Here is a 24914-nt window from a genome sequence, read left to right on the forward strand (position 1 = left end):
ATTTCTCAGAATATTGTTAATTTTATATAAAAAACATATTGCCAGTATAGTTTATATATTTACTACTGTGCTACCTAGATGAATATGCCGTACTTAATTTAGGTCCGTGAAGACTGGAAAAATCAAGAGTTGTGAGGTCATCGATAAATTTTCAGGCAAAGATGGCTTCCCTCACAGGGAAGCACCAGTGGTATGTCGGGGAAGATGGCTGTATTTCCATCGGAGAGCCAGCAAGTAACGTGACATACCACTCAGCCTTGAATTCAATTATTGTAACAACTGATGAACCAGCTGTAAAAATTTACGATGTTACGTCAGGATCAGTGTTGCAAAAATCTGACCTTTCTGGTGAGAAAAAATCGAAAATATCGCACTTTTTTGTCATTAAACTTTCTATGACTTTGACAGCTTGATCGTTTTATTCTGTTCTTACTGTTATATTGAATTTTTGTATTGACTTACAGATGTAGGTCTCTACTGTAATATGAAATAAGGCAAAGCCTCAAAGCGAGCTCAAAGAAATCGGATTTATCTAAAAATATTGGGCAGCACGAAAAACCCAAATCTACCCAAATCTTACCCAAATCTTACCCAAATCTACCCAAATCTTGATAGGAATGATCAAATCTTCGTAGATTATGAATATTTATAATATATTTCAACATAAATATATCATTTTGATGTATTATAACGATAATTAACTAGAAAAATCGGCGTTGAATTGAAATAGCTCAATATTTGTAAATATCACGGTCAAGTATTCTTACATAGGTGCTGTACGTAAGAAGAATCGACTGTGATATTTACAGATTTCCCCATTTGGAAATCTATTTTCTTAATTTCATTTACTTCAAAACTATAGGGAAAAAATGAAAAGAAAATCTTTATCATTATTGATGAATTATATTAACGCTTTACAGTTAGCACTGTTTGGGATGATAAGCACAACGAGAGATAACATTCATTTTAAGGATTTTAATTTTCTGTAATTCATGTCGTGAAACATGAGATTCTGGGCTATTTTTATATCAACATACATATATTGATGAATTTTGTGCGGTGACATCGAATAATGGCGGCATCCATAACGTTTTCGGTGGCAGCGCCTGCGAATTTAATTGGGAGAGATGTTTTTGAATGAATAACAATATTATTCTCAGTATCAGAAAGGGACAGGAAATGTTAGTTCCCGCTTTTGATTTTTTTTGGACCCCAAAAGAGACTGGAATACCCCTTCCGCAGACACAATATCCGTCATGAAATGCACGTGATTCTTTCCCGCCAAAATGCTAATAACGTGTCCACAACGTAATTTTTTCACAAGCGTGCACAAGCAATCTCATTTCAAATTTATCGTAAGTATCCTCAGATGTAAAACAAGAGAATTGCTGTCTTGATCATGCTTTAAATTTCATTGAGAGCGTTGATGGTCACCGAAAGAATTATGTCAATCTAGATGTCATCGTGCCACCGATTATTTTCTGTATTTCGCACTTGAGTAGATGTCTATAAAACTGATTTTTTCATTTTCCCGCCATGCACGTGGCGTTTACAATGCATTTAAGCAGCATGCCTCCAGATTTGGCTAAAAAAAAATCTTTCTTTCAAATAGAAGTTTTGGTCATATCATGAACATTAGAATAAGAATCTTTGTTTCTAAAATATTTAAAAAATTCCAAATCAAGAAAAAAGACGACCGCGTCGGGAATCAAACTCGGAACTGCCGCGACAATAAAGACATTTTCCCATCGTCGTAACCAATAGTGCTATAGCTGAAGTAGTGAATAATGACTTCAAAATATAGATATTTATAATCGAGACAGTTTACCTTGAGTAAAAGCGTGACAAACGCTTTTCGATTTTCATCATAAAAAGTAGTAAAAACAGCAAATTCTCGAGCTGTCCTTCCGAAAGTTTAAATTGAGTGGAATTTATGAATATGACTTTCGAACTCCATTCTGCTTGAGGTCTACGTGTATGATACTTACCCAAGTTTGAGTCAAGTGTGAGTTTGAGTAACGGCTATAAATATTGGCCAAAGTTTGCTGACATTCTATTTCGAGGGCTTAGAGCGAAACTAGTCTGTTTGCTTCTATTTCTATATACACTTAGACTAGTTTCGCTCTGATCCCTCGAATTTTATCCAGTCAATATTTTCAACGATGTTATCAAAAATAGGAAGTTTTGAAATAATCCGTGAACAAAATTCATCTCTTTGTGTACTGTCCCATTTATATCAAACATCTGTGAATGTACAATACAATGAAAAATGCAACGGAGCAGGATCACTCCACTCATTTAAATTACCAACAGTAAAGTTAGATAGCAATTGAAAGCCTTGTCGGCGTTGGGACATGATACGTGCAAGTTTTAGAATAAAAATGCCCTTAGCTCAATATGATTTTTTTTCCAAAACCGTATTTCCGTAGAAAATATGCTAGCTCGACATAGATCTTCTATACATTTTCCTACACTGACCGACAGAATTGTCCGAATATTTGGTTGCACGTGGGAGTAAGTTGTAAAGAGCCAGCCTTAACGAAAACGCAACTAAAATGTACTTAAATATCGTGTAATCCATGACTGTTAACAGCAAATTCAGTACGTTGTTTTTGTGTTATATTTCGTAATATCAGGCCATCTTCTACGTTTCTTCAATTATTTTGGCGTGAAAATTGCACGTGCCTTCAATGATGCTTCTTTGCTACTGACCGCGTTTTTTACATGCATTTTATTTTCGTGTCAGTAGCTATGTTACATTTTCATGGAATTGTAAGCAAAATGTTTTAAACCAAATGAAAATACATGCTTCAGAGCTTGAAATTATTTCATATCTGTAGACCAGTGACCGTCTCTAAAATGGTTGAGGTTATAATATATTTCATTCAAGTTCTAAGTATATAAAAATGATGTGATCAGCTTCCAAAAAGAAAGGATGTTAATGTTTAAACAGCGGTTGGCTGATAATGTCAATTCTTTCATTTATACTCGTAATAGTGATACAACGAAATCACGACTTTTTAAAGAAGGTTGCGATTTGATTCTTTTTCGAACTCACCTGGCCTTTTTCATTTACTTAGGTACTGATTTGTTCTTTCAAACAAGGTATCATGTACTGGCTTGTTCTCATGATCCAACAACGTATTATTTTAATAAAATCGGACATCAGGTAATAAAGACATATTCCACCACTCATTGACATATTTTAAAGGAAAATAGGACATTATGAGAGGTTCCTACGACGGAACCGTATGAATTATTATATATGAATTATGTATCTGTTTAGACAATAACTTGATTTAATTTTAAAGCTATTTCACTAAAGTATCTTGCGTCTGTGGAGGAAAGGTATGAAAAAATTAAATATTAAATATGTATATCACGATTGTTTGTTGATAACATCCGAAACGAAATTTCACCATCAATGTGTATATTTCAAATAGTTAACGAATTATATCTTGCATGTGATTGTGATAATATTTGTATTAATATATGCTTCTCTTCCTATGAAGGAATAAAAGATTGATCTATGTATTATTTGCATACGAAAGAAATGTTTACTTACATTACTATTAAACAAGTCTACAGATCATACAGAGGGACACAACTTACACAAAAGTATTCATTTCCATAGAAATATTAGTTATGCACAAAAGCCTGCTACTTCTGATTCTAAGTTGATGTACAACAGATTTTTTTAGACAAATAAGATGTATTTTGACGCTTTTCTCGCCTTTGAACATAGCACCAATGTTCGAGCCCGGACGACCCTTAGGGTCAGGACTTAAACATAACCTATACATTTATTGAAAAACCCTTGGTCATTGTGTGAAATCTAATCAGTGGCTTTCAAAGTTTACTTGCAAGGAGAAGCACTAACTTCGTATAAATCATCCGAACTATTGTCCTAAAGTTACAATCATATCAGAAATTTTATAACATTTTACAGCAACTGAAATACAAAGGAAATTTAAGAATTTCATGAAAAATTAAATGCAAAGTAAATTGAAAGTAAAGAAATTTAGATTGCAGTTTGATAGTAATTTACATAAATTCAAATCAATGCAAAATATGCATTCCAAATTTAGATGTGATTAAGTTACATCAGGGTCACTCATTTTTGAAAGACCCTGGTTACATATATATTTTTTTAATGCACCACTCAGGGAAACGCCTTCAGAACGTATTTTTTTTATTGGTGATAGCTGATTGGTCAGTAACGATGTCAGTTAAATAGCCAACGGTTCCGCCTATCTTTATGACCACCTGCCGGGCGCAATACACAGCCACTGTGCACTACGGCCAGCATTAAATAAACAGAATCGAGCTACTGGAATACATGACCTGTATATTTTTGTGACGTAAAATTAATTAAATTTTCAGCTTTTTTAAATACAAAGTAATTCATATAAAGTTAATTTTAAGGACACTGCCGACTTTATAATTATGAGCCGGTATACCTTTTAAATTAAAAGGACAGACAAAAAAGCTATACATGATGGACATGATCGGAATACACTTTCCATAACCTGATTGTTTTTAAAAGAATTCGATCATATTATGTAAGTGTAGGTTACTAACCGAGTAGGAGGTGTTCATGAATTGAAAATACCCGCGCTCGTGCAGGTGTTCATGAACTGAAAATACCCGCGCTCGTGCGAATCGTGACACCGAGAGCGCAAAGCGCTCGAGGTGTTACCGCACGAGCGCGGGTATTTTCAATTCATGAACACCGATCTAAGAGGTAAGTAACTGACTTACACAACATTTTTTTTTTCAATTCAATGTAATGTTTGTCGGTAAATAGCTATATATAGCTAATGTTTTCCTGTTTATATGTATGTACTGACTTTGAATAAATTTGTATTGTATTGTTGTTACCGATGCTACTTTTACTCTTACAATATTTACGTAATATATTTCACGAGAGCTGATTGTTTTCTCTTGTAGATCTAGTATTCATTTTCGGGAAACGCTGGTGAGAAATACTTTGTCCTTTTATCCAAGATACTTCTAAATATGTTTCATTCAAAGTTTTCGATAACGTTTATAGAATAAATAAAACACATTCGCGCAGAATGTTTTATACGAAATTGGAATTGTGAACCTGCGGGAAATTTCCATTACCGAAATGCAGCCGTAGCTTTTTTTTTTTAATAAATGGTGTTTTTTGCAGGACTTATGGCAGCATTCATTCGTATATATAATATGAATAATTAATCTTTCAATAGGAAAGTACTATACATCCGCGTAAAACGTTTTTATATGAGTTTGAATTTCCATGAGAGCACGCGAAAATTTGCGCATTCGTAAATGAATTTCCGAAACATCTCTATTAGAAACTACTTTTTTTTTATTATTTTTGTAAGATGCACAACCCTATTCAATCAGATTGAACATAAATGAATAAAACTGAGAGAAGTTTATTAAAAGTTATTTCTGCATACGATTTCTGACGGAAATATTCTTCGTTTACGTGAATGACCAAAATAAGAGTAGATATCTTCTCCATTCGGGTTTACTTTGAAGAAAAAAATATATGTCACATGCTTTTCAGTTAAATAATAAACTTTGTCATGTATTGATATTAGCTACAAGACCGATTCAAGGCAGATTCTTTGAAAAGTTCGGAGCATTTATGTTTTTATTCTAAAATCATTTTTATTTGGTTTTAAATATTAAATAATTATAGTATAAATTGGTAAAATTTGGTGCATTTTAAATTTTATTGACTCTTTTATACCCGTCAGTGCAAACCCTAAAAAATAATTGAATGTTAAGACATATATGAAACTGACATGTTTAAAAACTAGGGAACTGAAATTGCACGTGCCTGTTTTAAAATTGCACATCAACATCTACAGAGAAAACACATTTTAATAAGAATATACCGTCTTGCAAATGATACACATATTACTGAAAAGGACTAAACTTGGTAACATATTTTTCACTAAATTGATAAAAGTTGATAATTTTTCCTCAGAAGATATTAACACTATACCAACTTACTAAGATACACATATTTCATTGGATGTCTGACATATAATTTTGATCATAATATAATGCGACTATGCACGAGAAAATGATTTAGCTGTATTTCGTGTAATTACGCGAAACATTATTTTTAGCCTATATTCTAGGATTTCACTTTTATAGAAATGAGAATGTCTGTAAATATACAGACAGTCCATAAATCTAAAGACGTTCAGTCAATGAATGTACAGTCTGGGTATATGATAGTCCAACAATCTTAGGAAATATTGAAATAATTTTTTCATACGGGCTAGTCCAACTATAATTGTACGTGAGCCACGATATTGTGATAATTCTTGCATAGGTCAATATCTTTCCTCAACATAGAAAGTACCTTTTCTGGGCGGCGAGGCGGCGATTTTTAAATCGCATTTTAACTATTAAAAAACAAAAATATTAGTAAAATTTTAAGATACCTGGAAAGAATATCCATTTTTTCCTTCCATTCAATTGATGTTTATGTGAATAAACAGCAAAACACGAGTTTGTCACTGTTTTAAACAACGCACCCTAATGTTTACACAAATTTTACATGGCTCTGATTCATGTCACGTGATCGATAAGGACCAACCGCAACGTGAATGACCAAAATAAGAGTAGATATCTTCTCCATTCGGGTTTACTTTGAAGAAAAAAATATATGTCACATGCTTTTCAGTTAAATAATAAACTTTGTAATGTATTGATATTAGCTACAAGACCGATTCAAGGCAGATTCTTTGAAAAGTTCGGAGCATTTATGTTTTTATTCTAAAATCATTTTTATTTGGTTTTAAATATTAAATAATTATAGTATAAATTGGTAAAATTTGGTGCATTTTAAATTTTATTGACTCTTTTATACCCGTCAGTGCAAACCCTAAAAAATAATTGAATGTTAAGACATATATGAAACTGACATGTTTAAAAACTAGGGAACTGAAATTGCACGTGCCTGTTTTAAAATTGCACATCAACATCTACAGAGAAAACACATTTTAATAAGAATATACCGTCTTGCAAATGATACACATATTACTGAAAAGACTAAACTTGGTAACATATTTTTCACTAAATTGATAAAAGTTGATAATTTTTCCTCAGAAGATATTAACACTATACCAACTTACTAAAGATACACATATTTCATTGGATGTCTGACATATAATTTTGATCATAATATATGCGACTATGCACGAGAAAATGATTTAGCTGTATTTCGTGTAATTACGCGAAACATTATTTTTAGCCTATATTCTAGGATTTCACTTTTATAGAAATGAGAATGTCTGTAAATATACAGACAGTCCATAAATCTAAAGACCGTTCAGTCAATGAATGTACAGTCTGGGTATATGATAGTCCAACAATCTTAGGAAATATTGAAATAATTTTTTCATACGGGCTAGTCCAACTATAATTGTACGTGAGCCACGATATTGTGATAATTCTTGCATAGGTCAATATCTTTCCTCAACATAGAAAGTACCTTTTCTGGGCGGCGAGGCGGCGATTTTTAAATCGCATTTTAACTATTAAAAAACAAAAATATTAGTAAAATTTTAAGATACCTGGAAAGAATATCCATTTTTTCCTTCCATTCAATTGATGTTTATGTGAATAAACAGCAAAACACGAGTTTGTCACTGTTTTAAACAACGCACCCTAATGTTTACACAAATTTTACATGGCTCTGATTCATGTCACGTGATCGATAAGGACCAACCGCAATGTCAGTGTGTACTGAGTGTAATGGCAGACGTGTAAATACAGCAAGGTTACCAAACTGAAACATATAGTGTTTACGCTTTATTAACGTGTTTTACTGTTATGTTTAAACCTAGTCCAACTCGTGGCTTAATTATCACTTCCATTTCATTTCAGTCTGATATAACGTCCAACTCAGCCGCGTCCGAACACAGGCGTAATCATTACTGATTAAAATATGAACATGAATTATAAGCTTCACAGTATGAAAAACGAAAGAAATATTTTAATTTGCTATAGGTAATACATTTATCTCGTGAACAGAAATGTTATTTGTCATATTCTGAATAAAAAACTATAGAAAAACAGCTATCAAATATACATGCATGAACGTACAGCATTTAGCACATTGTGAAGTCGTATTTGATTTGTTCACCAAAGTTTATTCCGGGTGTTTGTGAAGGAACAAGCACATGAGAATATATGTGAATAGTTCTCCCCCAATATTTGTTTTGTCTTCAAATTTTATAATTCAACTTTAGACCGAGGTAGATATACAAATAATATTGCGCTAAAAATTTAGAATTAGCCTGAGACGTTGTGCTCATCCGGTTCCGGTACCTGACTATGAATGAAATGCGCCAATAGTGACCTAATAAAGCTGTGGCGTCACCAATGGCGAAAAACAAATCGATAACATAGGTCAGTGGGTGGCTTTCTTCAGAAACTACGAAGTGCTCATGACCTGACATATCGTGTATTTTACAAGACAAACACAAGAATAAATTTGCTATTTGAAATATTTTTCTTTTCGCCATTAAATCATCATTATGCTTGCAATCATGTCTGAAAGACTGAAGTACCTATATTACGCCAATTTTTAATAGTGGCTGCTTGTGACTCTGTGGACGGACCGTCAGGGGAGGTAACTAGAGTCACGGATTGGAACAAGTTTAAACGATAAAATGATTCAGTTTTATTTTGTTTTACGATTTCATCGTGTGAATATATTGCCTGATCGTGTTTTTACCTAAATCTAATTTCACCACAGAAAAGGTCATTATTGGTTTTGACGTAAAGAGAGGGATTATGACCTATCACGAAAATATTATATCTCAGAATCACTTTTGACGTCAAATTATTTGAACTACAAAAAAGACCAAAATAGTTGAAGGGATTTCTGATGAAATTTTCATCGCTGCCGACGCTTTACATGCTATAGGTTAAAATGCCGATTTTGTCACAAATTGACCATAAATTCAAATAAAACTTACAGTTACATGTACCGAAAGGGGATTAAATTCCTCATTGATCAAGTCAGAGAGATGGCCTTTTTGAACCAGGCTAGTTCAATTGACCCATAATAAGACATGTATACATAGGCCTAATGAACCATATATCATGAAACTCACGGTTTTTTGGATTTAGAAGAGGACTAACAATCATTGTGTGGATATTCGCATCATGGTAAGGACATCTTATGGTTTACTGAACTATTACTTATGCAGTGCAACTACATTTAAATGAATTTGACACTTACAACAATCTGCAAATCGCTTTGCAATCAGATACTTTATTTTGTACACTTAGGCAGAACTCTAGATACCGGTAAGGCAATATATCTTTCTGGTACTTTGTTTAATTAGCCAAAAGCAATAGATTGGTTTACCACTTTCGTGCTTTTATTTTGCTTCTTTTTTCCTTACCAGTCAAAATAAAATGGTAGTACGCAGTGCAAGAGGCAGGTTGAAAAAGAAATTAGAAATAAAAAAGAACACACTGCTTACATAACATTATGTTTCTTCATCGGCGAAAGAAATAAACATGTAATAATAAAACTATTTTGTAAACAGATACATGTTGATGTTCTGATTAATCAGGGTTATATGACACATTTTTAGCCAAAGTATGCAGGGGTTCCATTTGACCCGGGACCCCGGGTCCGGACCCGGGAGATTTTCAAAAGACGCTCAAAGGACCCGGCAGAATACTTGCCTGTGCGTCCTTCGGGACCCGGGGGCATTTTCCTTTGATAATCCTTTCTCTTATCATTAATTTCCTTCAGTAAAACTATTTCCACGATAGACACGTGTATTCAAAATAAACACTCGCGGTCATGCTCTCCTGCCTTTGATCTCTGCTAAATCCCGCCCTTTCTCCTGTAGACATGCCTCGCTGACTTTTTATCAGCAAGTTACGTCACGGCGAGTGCACATAGGTAACAAGAAATCAATGAAGTGTTGAAATTAATTGATAAAGCGAATCCTTTGACTGTCAAAAAAGGCGCCAATTATTAAATTATCGTAAGCAGCTGATTACCGAGCATGCGAAAAGTGCCCTGCAAGATTTTTTCATGCCAACTTTAAATTAGAGCATTGTTTAGTGATCATATCGTAATTTCAACAAGAAACTTCACAAATTTTGATGAATTTCGAAAGCAAAAATAAGTTTAGAATGTCCGTTCACGGGTCTAATTACACCCGATGTCATAGGCATATTTCCAAAATTCTTAAAAAAAAACCTGACTTTCAATGCAGTTTTTTATGATAAGTAGCATCATTATTTGAGGAACTATCGCTGATTTAGCTTAGTTTGCCAAATAAACTGAGCAAAAACTACTTTCCGATGACATTCTGAAAGTGTAACAGTATTCGGATAGTATATTTTGGATACATTTTTCTTAGAGTGTTATAGTAGTGTTCTGTTATTAAAAATGAAATGAAATATTGAAGAAAAACCTAAATAAAATAACATGAATTTTGATAAATATTAGTTTACAATATGAGACTATATAACCGGAGACTGACATTTTTATTATACTGTAACATGATCTTGGGTTTATTGTTTTCTTAGGTAAAGATCTACGTATTACTGAATAAAAAAAATATAGTAAAGTATATTGACGTGTTGGGACAGGACTCCTGTATTTTGGAAAAGGACCCTTCAAAATTTGGGCCCAAGGGTCCTGGGACTCTTGGGTTTTCGGGTCTAGTGGAACCCCTGGTATGATATAAGAGTCTCACTAATTTTATTTCAAAAGTAAGTCAAGTGGTATCGATACTAAACAAATTTCCATGTTACTAATTTTTGTCTGTTATCTGGTAGTACCGTTACTAATTTCACAAAAAAGCAGGTAGTACTGTTACTAATTTCACAAATTATCAGGTGGTACCGTTACTAATTTCACAAAACATCAGATAGTACTGTTACTAATTGCACAAAACCTTATCTGGAGCTCTGCACCATAGATTGTACAAAATTCTTCAAATGAATGTAGCTGTTTGGAAAGCTTTATTTCTGCCATTTGTAAAATCCGAGAGATAAAGGAGGAAGAAAACATACTGACTTCCGCTGATTTGAGATGCAACCGCATATTCCTATCCCCCTGCATCCGTAACTAAAATATGGCAACATTTATCTCCCTTTATACTCTTTCAGTTATCTCCCTGCTTTGGAGATAAATGGATGGAACAACTTATTTCCAGCTGAGCCCACGGCAGGTGTCATATTTACCTCCCCAGCATCCAGTCTAGGCCGATACTGCTGGAAACAGTACCAATTTAAGTTGATCACCCAACACTGAATACCAGTCAGGATATCAGCCGCGACCGGGAATCGAACCAGACTGCTGGCGTTGTAGTCCAACCTGCTAACCATTGCGCCACTGACTCCAAGAACCTTTAAACCTATGCATGTACTGTACACGATTAACTTTACGGTGTCTGCACATCAGTATGCACAAGCGATAAAACCAATAACTTTACATGACTGTGTACAGTGATTTATGTTCATTTCCATTATTTATAAAACTCATTACAGGTCATGACCATGACATTTGTTCTCGGAAAAGCTTAATTACGCGTGTTCATACGCATACTTTTTGGAAAAGGATGCCAAAATATTCCAATTGCGATTTCCCTGGATGGGTATAAAAAATTGTCGAACGCGTAGCACACGATTTTACAAATGAACTAGCCTGTCAGAAGCTATTATAAATTTTCTGATACCTGGAACGGGTTCAGGTGGCATTTAAAGCGGTCAGGTGTGCGAGATGCATTATTTCCAGCGTAAACAAAAAATGAATGCACAGAAAATCGCTCGCTAACTGGGCTCCAAGCTTATGATTTTTACTTGCACGGTCCAATTTTTGGTCACACTGGGCTACCGCTAATCTGAAACACTTGTAATCCTAGCCTATCCTCATAGAGTTGTCTAGGTATACGGTACTGTAATCCTAGCCACTGCCTTAAATTTATAGGTTGTCCATATATTTACAGAATGTCTGTAAAAAGGACAAAACCCTGTTTATCGTCAAAAGCCCTTGAGCCATCCCTTCCCTTGACCTGTCACCATGTTTGTTTTGATTTACCTTTCACTGTGCATGCGAAAATCATGCAGGGTTTCAGAAATCCCATGTCCGGAGCCCAGGGGCTACCAGAAAATTCTGTCGGGCTACTAAATTTTTTCAGAGCGTGCCCGGCGGGCTACCGTGGAACTCCGTATCGAGTAGCCCGGAAATCAATAATTTCGACTTCAAATATAATTTTGATACTTGTCTATAATCCCCTTGTTTATCAAGAGATACACGCCCGAGGCTTTAATTATCTTAACACCTACTGTCACAATCGGCAAACAATTAACCATTTAATCGTACCCGCAAGCAAATGTTTACAAAAACATGTGCCAGATTGAGTTTAGACTGATCCAATAACATCAAAGTCGCTGGTAGGTTTTGTTTAAAACAATATGCAAACCAGTCTGAAAATTACGTCATTTTAGCGCCACCTGCCAAAGTGTACTTTCAGTTTCGCTGACCTCAATATTTATCGAGGGATCAGAATCGAAAGATAGATATTTGATATTGAGGCAGTTTATTGCTTACACTGATTGTTTATGCTTTTCAATTTAAATACTTGCCTAACCTGCAAAAAAAAAATCGACCATGATTTAGCAAAATATCAGAAAGTATACAGAATTTTGGACAAACGTAAATTCGGATAAGTGAATACAGTGTCAAGAAACTGAGAGACGTTATATACGGTTCTAGTCTGTTTATTGAACCAGGCAGATGTTTAGAATCAGACAGGATCAACTTTAAATAATTTTGAGATAAATTACAATTCATACAGCTCTAAGTTAGTAAGTTTTAAGGAATTTGCAAGTTTATAAAAATTGACTTGCATTCCTTTTTTATTGCCATGTTACAATAACTATCAGGAGTACTCCTGATAATATTTCTCAGTTTAAAAACGTGTAGTTTTATCTTTTAAAATGAGAAAAAGGAGTAATGATAATTACTATTTAAGAGAACAAAATTGATAACAATGTGCGTATGGCTAAGATTATGAAACCTCTAATAATTTAATCATTCCATCCACTGTAGTATAGAAGCACATAGTAAATAAACCGAAATGGCCATTGTCAAATAAACTTAAATGTTCGGGCTACCAGATTAAAATTTTGGGCTACCAATAAATTTGCAGATTTCTGAAACCCTGATCATGGAACTTTTTTTAGTAAATTTTATTTTGGAAGAACAATACAAATTATGCAGAGAAAACAGGTGTCTAGCTGTCCAGTAGTAGCAAATCCTCAGGGGATTTTCTAGCAGTCCGGTAATCAATTTCTTATTGAAAAAGTAATGATTTAATATAATTTTACCTGCTATTTACTTAAGATATTAATACCTTTAGACAAAGAGCTATAAATATGAATAGATCAGCAACTTGAAAGGCATATAGAGCAAATCTCGTCAATATCACATGGGAACTGAATGAGATCTTGTTTTACCGGTGTATGATATAGACAGCAGAAGGATAAAAATTTGTGTTGTGAAAAACTTTCTAGCAGATCATTTGTTTATAATGGTAATGGTGTTTTTTTAATGTTATTAGTATTTTCTACATGAGGAAGGAATGATATTATGATTGGAAGTCTGAGAAATCAACAGTAACTGTTGTCGTTTGAAAATTGGACCCGATTCGGTTTATTACGTGCTGGCCATTTCACCAGTGTAATATTTTAATAAGCGTCTGTTGATTTGATCACAAGTGATCGAGACAGTAAACGCTTCAATAAGAAAACTTGGTGATCCGCGCTTACACGAGATTATCTCCTATTGCCATTCTGTGTAGTTTGTACTTTTTTGCTTTAGATCTGTTGGTAGTGGCTAGGGGTCGGGTAACGGTGGGAAATACAGGGAATTCTTGGGAAATTCTGAGAAATATGGTTCAGACCAATATATTTTATTCTTTAGATAAGTTATACTCCCTAGATTATTTTCATAATCCCTTCATACCAATCCATTTGTGTAAATAACATTAAAGTGAGAAGTCAATGACAATACACTCAGTTGGTAGGGATCAGTGACAAAAATACACTATGCATCAGGCACTGATGTTGATCATATCACACGTTGCAAACTACTTAATAGCACCTGTTTGTATTATTTCAGTAAATCATTACAAACGTAAATATTTTTCATTGAAGAACTTTTAACTAGCTATGATTAAAGTCTTATAATGCTTAAATTAATGCTTGTTTTAGCGCATATATATATTTTCTTAACAACTGGTTCATGCATTGTTGACATCTATACATACATGTTGTATTGCCTAAGAATATTGAACCTCTTTGAGCATTTCAAATCAGTCTTGACAGTCTGCCAGGTTGAACATGAGTCCTTCTAGAAAACACCTCTCAGTCTGTTTTAACTTTTTAGCTCACCTGAGCAATGCTCAGGTGAGTTTTTCTGATCGCTCGATGTCCGGCGTCCGGCGTCCGTCGTCTGTCGTCTGGCGTCTGGCGTCTGTCGTCTGTCGTCTGTCGTCCGTCGTCTGTCAACATTTAGCTTGTGTATGCGATAGAGGCTGTATTTTTCAATTAATCTTCATGAATATTGGTCAGAATGATAACCTTGATGAAATCTAGGCCGAGTTCGAAAATGGGTCATCTGGGGTCAAAAACTAGGTCACTAGGTCAAATCAAAGAAAAAACCTTGTGAATGCGATAGAGACTGTATTTTTCATTTCTTCTTCATGAATATTGGTCAGAATGATAACTTTGATGAAATCTAGGCCGAGTTCGAAAATGGGTCATCTCGGGTCAAAAACTAGGTCACTAGGTCAAATCAAAGAAAAACCTTGTGTATGCGATAGAGGTGGTATTTTTCAATTAATCTTCATGAATATTGGTCAGAATGATAACCTTGATAAAATCTAAGCCGAGTTCGAAAATGGGTCATCTCGGGTCAAAAACTAGGTCACTAGGTCAAATCAAAGAAAAACCTTGTGTATGCAATAGAGGCTGTATTTTTCAATTCTTCTTCATGAATATTGGTCAGAATGATAACTTTGATGAAATCTAGGCCGAGTTCGAAAATGGGTCATCTCGGGTCAAAAACTAGGTCACTAGGTCAAATCAAAGAAAAACCTTGTGTATGCAATAGAGGCTGTATTTTTCAATTGATCTTCATGAATTTTGGTCAGAATGATTGCCTTGATGAAATCTAGGCCGAGTTCGAAAATGGGTCATCTCGGATCAAAAACTAGGTCACTAGGTCAAATCAAAGAAAAACCTTGTGTATGCGATAGAGGCAGTATTTTTCAATTGATCTTCATGAATTTTGGTCAGAATGATAACCTTGATGAAATCTAGGCCGAGTTCGAAAATGGGTCATCTGGGGTCAAAAACTAGGTCACTAGGTCATATCACGTAAAAACCTTGTGTATGCGATAGAGGCTGTATTTTTCAATTGATCTTCATGAATTTTGGTCAGAGTGATTGCCTTGATGAAATTTAGACCAAGTTCGAAAATGGGTCATCTGGGGTCAAAAACTAGATCACTAGGTCAAATCAAAGAAAAACCTTGTGTATGCAATAGAGGCTGTATTTTTCAACTGATCTTCATGAAATTTAGCCAGAATGATTACCTTGATAAAATCTAGGCTGATTTCGAAAATGGGTCATCTGGGGTCAAAAACTAGGTCACTAGGTCAAATCGAAGAAAAACATTGTGTATGCAATAGAGGATGTATTTTTCAATTGATCTTCATGAAATTTGGTCAGAGCGATTGCCTTGATGAAAACTAGGTCGGTTTTGAATATGGGTTATCTGAGGTCAAAAACTAGGTCACTAGGTCAAATTAAAGAAAAATCTTGTGTATACGATAGAGACTGTTTTTTTTCAGTTGAAATTTATGAAATTTGGTCAGGTTGATTGCCTTAATGAAATCTAGGTCGAATTTGAATATGGATCATCTGAGGTCAAAAACTAGGTCACTTGGTCAAATCAAAGAAAAAACTTCTGTATGTGATAGAGGCTGTATTTTTCATTGATCTTCATGAATTTTGGTCAGAATGATTGCCTTGATAAAATCTAGGTCGAGTTTGAACATGGGTCATCTAGGGTCAAAAACTAGGTCATATCTAAGAAAATGCTTGTTTTATCGCAAGAGACCAATTTTTTGGTCCAATCTTAATGAAAATTGGTCAGAATATTTGTTTCCATGAAATCACTAGGTCAAACATGTTTTACACTGTTATGGAGTGTTTCTTAGGTGAGCGACCTAGGGCCATCTTGGCCCTCTTGTTTATGGAACTGTCTATTTAGCAAGTAAATAAGGAAGATTTATTTAAAGTCTGCAATAGATTTGAACAATACAACTTAAGCTCATAGGAGTTTTTTTATGTAATGTAAATGTACAACATAAAAAAGCAGCAGTGTAGGAAGATGTATAAATTATCTAGCAAGGACAAGTAGGTGCATTAAGGTGTATAAAACTTATGGCAAATAAAAATAAGATACAGAATATTTTAAATCAAGCACTTAAAAGCAGAACATGAAAACTAACATTAACTGAGCTTAGGTACAAAGCTATGGACAATTAGACATAAAACAGCACATAAGAAACATTGAATTATAGTAAATAGAATAGATATGTACATGTACATTGCAAAGCATTCAACATAGCATATGACATGGTGCTGCAGCATCCATTGGGTAATCCTTCACAAGATTAGTTCTTATGGGTTGTCAACTTGTCAGTAGAAGGTATTAAATTGTATAAATTGAATAATCGGTTAAAATTGTTCAGTTGATTATATTTTGATTTTTTTTTTAAGTGCAAGTTTAATAGCCAAGGCTTTGTTTAAACGACACTGTGCCAATGTAAACAGTTCTTTATTTTTTACCAACTTGGTTCAAAAATATTTGTTGAATAAACACATGTGCCAGTATAGTGCAGGCAGTGTTATTTTCATTCAATAGATGTTTTCCTTGTAACTCGTTCTGTCTCCCCCAGACCAGAATAAATGGCTTAAGTTTTAAGTTGGTTTTAATTTGGCCAGGTGGATGTGTATTTCAGACTTATAGACAGACTTCTTCAAGTAGCTTTTCATTTAATTAATATTGTAAAGTATGTACTCTTAACAGCAGAGAGTATATGTTCATTTATAATGGCATTTATTCACATGTGTAACAAGACAGAAGGGAATGCAGAAGAAACATATATCTGTTGAAAGGACAAGTGGATTTAATCTGACAGCTTCTGGGAGTTTAGCTATTGAAGTATGTTTCTGTAACTTTAAAACAAACAAATTGTTGCATTCCAAATGAAAAAAAAAAAAAAACTAGGAAAAAATCAGAAATTTATTCCAATATTTTGATCACCTTTCAGACATATAGCAAGAAAAAATGTGGGAGAATATTTCAAAGCCAAGGAATGTGCCTGCTATTTACATCAAAAATGTAATATCTGAGAAAATGTTTTTATTCTTATTCCTTTGCAGCAAGGAAAGGGGATAGAGTTAAAAGCATGTATCTGCCAGAGAAGAACAGAATGGTGTTCAGTAACGATGCAGCGATTGGTGTACGCAGGGATTTGCAAGGTGTACTGTTACTGGATACTGCACTACAGACCCCTGTGGCTGCACAGGATGATAAAGTTAGACTGGAACTTCCCTTAGCAGAGGTATGGATGCAAATATTTATAGTTGGCAAACTAGTTACTGTCTCAGTTGAAAGAGCCTCTGTGGACAATAAGTTTAGATTTCCAACTTATAATCTCTAGCTTCTGATATTTGTGTGTTGTGAACCTCACCCCGGATGTAGAACACTTTCATGATGTGAGGAAGTTATCCAGCTGACTTACAGACGGTTGATGGTTCTGCCCAAGTGCCGTTATGTGATTGAAATAATCATGTACAAAAGAGCACCCAGGGGGTCTTCCTCCAGCATATAATGACTTGTCATGATTATGAGCTAAATTGTGTTTATAGGTCTCAAAATCCAAGAATGCAAAGCCGACAGGCAACATTAAAACTACCAAGTCTTTAAAGAAATTATGAAATAGTTTTATCCGAGATCTTATAAATGTAAGTGATATTTACATTCAAATTATTTATATATAAGAATCCGTCTGGAGCTAGTCAGGTTTAGTTATTCATGGTTGGAAAACTTAGTATAGTTTATAGGCATAGCTACAACAGATCAATAGAATTACACCTTTACTGATCCTACATGTTGTGCATTACAACACGTTTTCATAAACAAGACATTTTGTTACAAGCAAAAGTGTAATAGCGTCGGGATAAAATACTAAGTGATACTTGATTTATTATCAAGAAGATTTTTCATTGCGCTGATGAAAACATCTGATGCAGTGAAGCAAGGGTAAAATATACAGATCAATGTGCAGTAATTGTCATTGATATGAAAAAATTATGATACTGTGTCTAAACCTGTTTTCATTTTCCAGTCAGTTATGATAGTGCAAAGAAAGTTAACTTATTGATATAAATGCTTAATGTACCTGATAAATACCTACTCTTGAGGCAAGAGTTCATTCTTTTTGACAAAAAAATCTCAAATTTTCAGTTATACACAAAACTCATTAATTTCACATTCGTAATTTTTGGTTATTTGAAGGACTTAGTAATCCACTACTAGACTATTTTATGTGTTTCTATCTTTGAAAATTTGAGGTTCTTTTTCTTAGATTACCAAATTTTGGTGTATATTAATGAAATTTTTAGATGAATGATGCTAATAATATCTGTCATGTGTTTACTTATCGGATAGAAATATCCGTCCCGAGGGCACCTGCGCATTGGGCGGTAATGAGGCTTGCGTAATTACCGCCCATGCGCAGGTGGCCGAGGGACGGATATTTCTATCCCGATTCATAAACACACGACTGATATTTTTTCTTGCATATCGTATACATGTTAGCATTTTATTCTGGCAAATTATTATGTCTCCCACCACACAGTGGTGTGGGAGACATATTGATTTACTCCAGTCTGTGTGTGTGTGTCTGTCACAAAGCTTGTCCGCACTCTAAGTCGAACATTTCTCATCTGATCCTCATTAAACTTTAACAAAATGTGTTTGACCATGAGACCTCGGCCAAGTTCGATAACTAGCCAAATCCGCCTAGGCACTTTTGAATTATGGCCCTTGAATTACTGATTGGATCCACTCATAACAGCCATCGAGAAAAGATAGACATTTTTAGCTCATCTGATTTTTTGAAAAAAAATGATGAGTTATTGTCATCACTTGAGCGGTTGTCGGCGTCGGCGTCGGCGTCGGCGTCGGCGTTGCCTGGTTAAGTTTTATGTTTAGGTCAGCTTTTCTCCTAAACTATCAAAGCTATTGCTTTGAAACTTGGAATACTTGTTCACCATCATAAGCTGACCCTGTATAGCAAGATAAACTAACTCCATCTTTCTTTTTGCAAGATTTATGGCCCCTTTTGTACTTAGAAAATATCAGATTTCTTGGTTAAGTTTTATGTTTAGGTCAACTTTTCTCCTAAACTATCAAAGCTTTTGCTTTGAAACTAGGAATACTTGTTCACCATCATAAGCAGACCCTGTACATCAAGAAACATAACTCCATCTTGCTTTTTGCAAGAATTATTGCCCCTTTTGGACTTAGAAAATCAGTTTTCTTGGTTAAGTTTTATGTTTAGGTCAGCTTTTATCCTAAACTATCAAAGCTATTCCTTTAAAACTTGCATACACTTGTTCACCATCATAAGCTGACCTGTACAGCAAGAACATAACTCCATCCTGCTTTTTGCAAGATTTATGGCCCCTTTTGGACTTAGAAAATATCAGATTTCTTGGTTAAGTTTTATGTTTAGGTCAACTTTTTCTCTTAACTATCAAGCTATTGCTTTAAAACTTGCAACTCTTGTTCACCATCATAAGCTGACCTGTACAGCAGCAACATAACTCCATCCTGCTTTTTGCAATAATTATTGCCCCTTTTGGACTTAGAAAATCATTTTCTTGGTTGAATATTATGTTTAAGTCAACTTTTCTCATAACTATCAAAGCTATTGCTTTAAAACTTGCAAACAGTTTTTCACCATCATAAGTGGACACTGTACATCAAGAAACATAACTCTATCCTGCTTTTTGCAAGAGTGATGGCCCTTTTTAGACTTAGAAAATCATGGGTAGGACAATATTTCTATTATACAAAAAAAATCAGATGAGCGTCAGCACCCGCAAGGCGGTGCTCTTGTTCAAGCTTGTCTGCACTCTAAGTCGAACATTTCTCATCTGATCTTCACCAAACTTGAACAAAATGTGTTTGACCATGAGACCAAGTTCGATAACTAGCCAAATCCTCCCAGGCACTTTTGAATTATGGCCCTTGAATTACTGATTGGATCTATGTATCATAGCCATCGAGAAAAACTAGACATTTTTCAATGTTGCAGTTGTGGGAGACATGCGCTTTTCTCAAAGCATCTCTAGTTTTTCTTTAATACCGTATTTTACAAGTAACAAGCAGAAATACTTACGTAGCACTCTTTCTTATAGTAGAGAATGAACACAAAGCGTGGGAAATTAACGTACGTAAGCAGAAGTGACGTCATGATGTTTTGCGTTACACACAATAACAAAGTTCCACTTAAGTTTTATCATTTGTAGCGTAACGTTATGTTCTTAGGTAAACTTACGTATTTTGAATCGAGAAATATACTATAAGGAACGGAGAAAATCTATCAAGGTACCTGCTTTTTTCGTATTTTACATAAACAGTATATTATCAGTGCATGAACCACTAGTTGTCAGTAACAGCACGAGAGTCATCTGGCATGGGGGGTGCCAGATGGGTTTTGCTGGCATGGGTAAAATCACCGGAAACGCTAGTCCGGTGTGCAAGAATGATCTTTCCAAGAACATCACTGTTCAAATCAACAAACAAAACCTGGTTTAACACAGATGCTCAATGTACAGCCTGTTTACTTGGTTAAATATTTTTCTTTACTTCTAAATGAATATAACATACTGATAATGTGTCACTTGACATTGAAAATATTTCAGACTGTCGGCTTGGTTTCTAGACTAGTAGCAATTAAAAGTTTTTAGTCCGTTAGACTATATCTCCTGGAAGTTATTTTGAACGTCTCTCTTTGTCTAACTAAAGTTTTGTAATTTCAGGCGAGCCAGTTGTTGAAATCTATGACGAGTGCAGAGTTGCAGTGTACTGATGCTGTAAATGTTGTAGTTAAAGAATTACAACAGAAAATCGAGGCTGTACAAGAAGCCACCAAGGGCAACCATAAAACTGCAAAGGTAAGCTTGGTTCTAGGATATATGGCCAGATACATTAACATGCTCTTAAGGCAAAATACATATGAATGATTCTGAAATTTGACTTGGTGACTGAGTCTATATATAGCAACATTAAATGATGAATTAATGGTTTAATGTATGTCATGAAACTGAAAATAGGTGGTTACAGTTTGGCTAAAGGCCATATACAATTCCTTAAGACAGCCAGTAGTTCACTTGTTACAGCAATTATCAAGTGACCAAAATAATTATTTACCTTTCAGTGGGCTACAGTGTGTCTGAAAGTCCCATACAGCTCCCTGAAGACAGCTAGTAGTTCACTGGTAACCGAAATGAAGCGTATGAATATTCATAGACCAGGTCTTTCAATTGCTTCGGCAGTCACTGATCGCCTTGGATACCTGTTGCCTAGCAACATCTCAGATCTGAATAATGGTACCATAGAGAGGTCATTGATGTATAGTGAGGCAGCTAGAAGAGATACATTCACAAAATGGCCACATATGAACTACAAGTAAGTTTGTTGTAACACTGTTTTTTTTTTTTTAAATGAGGTATGAGATCTAAATTGTTACATTTTACATGAAAAAAAATTTACTAGCCTCTTGGCATGGGATAGCACAATTTGTGTGGTAGATTTATTTTCCTCTTCAGCCATTGTATTGGAACCATAATAGATGGAAACTATGGCTTTATACGACAATCAAGTGTGTAGATAAGATAAATGGCTGACTTTGTAGCTGCACTATTCGAAGAATAGGTAGAGCTATTGGATGGTGTGTGTGTCCCAATTTGGTTAAGCTTTTGTATGTAAGCTGGTATCTCGGTAATCACAAGTGGGAATGGATTGAAACTTCTAACACTTCTTCAAAGTGATGAATTTGACTTACATTGAACAGGTTCTATAACACTGCTTTTTCACAAAATTACTGTAAAATCATTAAATTTCGTGGGCATGAAATTTCTTGGTTTTGGCCAAAACGACAATTTCTTGGGCATATGAATCCGTGGATTTCAATTTATTAATATAGAATGAATGGGAATTTTACTTGTTCCTTGGGATTAAATTTGGTGGATTGACTCAACCACGAAATCCTCGAAGATTAGTCCCGGGAAGTCTGGTCAGGACCCATGCTGTTCCCTTTCAAAGCCTATTGCAATTAGAAAAACAGTTAGCGAGCAGCATGGATCCTGACCAGACTGCACAGATGCGTAGGCTGGTCTGGATCCATGCTGGTCGCAAATGCACTATGTTGGTTTTCTCATGGTGAGCTCAAATAGTTAAAAATGCTCTTTTCTGAAAAGGTCACCATACAGCGTTGTACAGAAGTCTGACTTTAGGTGCTGCATTTCATTTACTGTTTTTAATCCCCCGCCACAATTGGTGGAGGGGTCTAGGAATGGTCTCCTTCCGTCTGTCCGTCTGTCTGTAACACTTCCGTGTCAGCTCCATATCTCCTACACCCCTTAAAGGATTTTCATGAAACTTGGGTCAAATGATCACCTCATCAAGACGATGTGTAGAACTAATGAGTCAGCCTTGTCAGCTCAAGGTCAAGGTCACAACTAAGGGTCAAAGGTTTGAGCCTTCCATTTTGTGTCGGCTCTATATCTCCTAAAGTCCTTGAAGGAATTTTATAAAACTTGGGTCAAATGATCACCTCATCAAGATGATGTGCAGAACTCATGAGTCAGCCATGCCGGCTCAAGGTCAAGGTAACAACTTAGGGTCAAAGGTTTGATCATTCCATTTTGTGTCCGCTCTATATCTCCTAAACCCCTTGAAGGATTTTCATCAAACTTGGGACAAATGATCACCTCAACAAGACGTTGTGCAGAATTCATGAGTCAGCCATGTCAGTTCAAGGTCAGAGTCACAGCTAAAGGTCAAAGGTTTACCCTTTCACTATCCGCAACAGTGGCGGGGGATTTAGCTGTCTTTCAGACTGCCTTGTTGTATTCTACTTTTGAATTTCTTTTCTAAATTTTGAACAGTGTGATAATCAATCTTTATTTTAACAGATGGGCATTGCCAGAACCTATGGCACAAGCAGGATTTTATCACCAGCCTAACATCTCTGGCGATGACCGAGCTCTGTGTTTCACCTGCAATGTATGTCTTGTCTGCTGGGAGCCCACAGATGAACCCTGGTAAGATGGAATATAAAATGTTAATCTTAATTCTAAGGTGGATGACCCCTATTGATTTTGTTAGTTGGTCAAAGGTTAAGGTCACAGTGACTGTTGGTACAAAACCAGTTTCTCAAATGCGCCTTCACCCACAATCCTCACACTTAGCAGGCAAATTTCTCATAGGTAATGGATGAACCTTATTGATTTTGAGGGCATTGGGTCAAATATCAAGGTCACAGCGATTGTTGGAATAAAACTGTTTCCACTTACTATTTTCAGAATGCCTTGACCTACCACCCTGAAACATGTGAGGCTTATTGCCCGTGGCATTGCATGATGCCTGTTGATTTTAAGACTAGTGGGTCAGAGGTCAAGGTCAGAGTTACTATTAATACAAAAGTATTTTTGGCTCAATATTTTGAGAATGACATCACCTACAACCCTCAAACTTTGCAGGTACGTTGTTCACGGGCCGTGCATGACCCCATATGATTTTGAGATCAGTAAATAAAAGGTTATGATTTTGTATAACAAGAGCTGTCCGTAAGACAGCGGGCTCGACTTTTCTCAGTGCTTAACTCTTAATTAGAGCTTTGCCAGTAAAAAAAAATCCAAGTTAAAAAGGGACATAATTCTGTCAAAATTCAAATCAGAGTTATTAGAATTGTGTCTCCTGGTGTAGACTTTGATAGAAAATAACTATTTTGAGTTTCAAGTCAAAAGCTTTATTAGTAACAGAGATATTTGACTTTATCAAAAAATTTTAACAAAAAAGTCTTAAGTTAAAAAGGGGCATAATTCTGTCAAAATTCAAATCAGAGTGAAGGGGATTGTTTCTCCTGGTGTAGACTTTGATAGTAAATATCTATTTTAAGTTTCAAGTCAATAGCTTTGATAGCAACAGAGATATTTGACTTTATTAAAAACTTTAACCAACGCCGACGCCGGGGCGCGTGCAGTAGCTCTACATTTTCTTCGAAAAGTCGAGCTAAAAAGAACAGTCCTCGTGGACCCCTCTTGATTTTGAGGTTTCTTAGTTAAAGTTGGTAGTCTCCGTCATGTTAAGTATTAAGATGGATGTGATAGTACTCCCATGGATATAGTTTTTGCAGAATTAGTAAATAAAGTGCTATTGTATTTTAGGTCAGAACATGAAAGACATTCCCCATCTTGCCCATTTGTGAAGGGTGAGCAGACTCAGAATGTCCCATTATCAGTGACATATGCCACCCAGCCAGCGCTACCACACAGTTCTACCGGGGAGAAAATAGCGTGTGTGAGCACCACTGCCAGTGAAGATTATATAGCAACATCAACAAAACATGGAAATGTAGTTGTGTGGAATCTTAAACAGAAAATGAAGGTATTGAAATTACTTACATACAAGCTGTATGTTTTTTTAAGGTTATTCTGTGCATTCAGGTATCTGAAGTAAACATAACACATTGTATCTTGCAAGTATATTT

At 35.2% G+C, this 24914-nt stretch overlaps 1 protein-coding gene across 2 annotated transcripts in view; it reads left to right on the forward strand.

Moving 5' to 3' along the window:
- The first annotated feature begins 133 nt into the window (after positions 1-133).
- The window catches only part of LOC123527444 (baculoviral IAP repeat-containing protein 6-like), a 101183-nt gene continuing 76402 nt past the window's right edge, over positions 134-24914 (forward strand). For both annotated transcript variants that reach the window (XM_053519870.1, XM_053519876.1), the window contains exons 1-6: positions 134-348; positions 17509-17690; positions 21181-21315; positions 21579-21829; positions 23338-23466; positions 24592-24811. In XM_053519870.1, coding sequence (XP_053375845.1) covers positions 162-348; positions 17509-17690; positions 21181-21315; positions 21579-21829; positions 23338-23466; positions 24592-24811 — 1104 coding nt within the window. In that variant the 5' untranslated portion in view covers positions 134-161. The remainder of the gene's footprint in view (positions 349-17508; positions 17691-21180; positions 21316-21578; positions 21830-23337; positions 23467-24591; positions 24812-24914) is intronic.

The sequence above is a fragment of the Mercenaria mercenaria genome, chromosome 1 (assembly GCF_021730395.1).
Source record: "Mercenaria mercenaria strain notata chromosome 1, MADL_Memer_1, whole genome shotgun sequence".
In the NCBI taxonomy this organism is placed as follows: domain Eukaryota; kingdom Metazoa; phylum Mollusca; class Bivalvia; order Venerida; family Veneridae; genus Mercenaria; species Mercenaria mercenaria.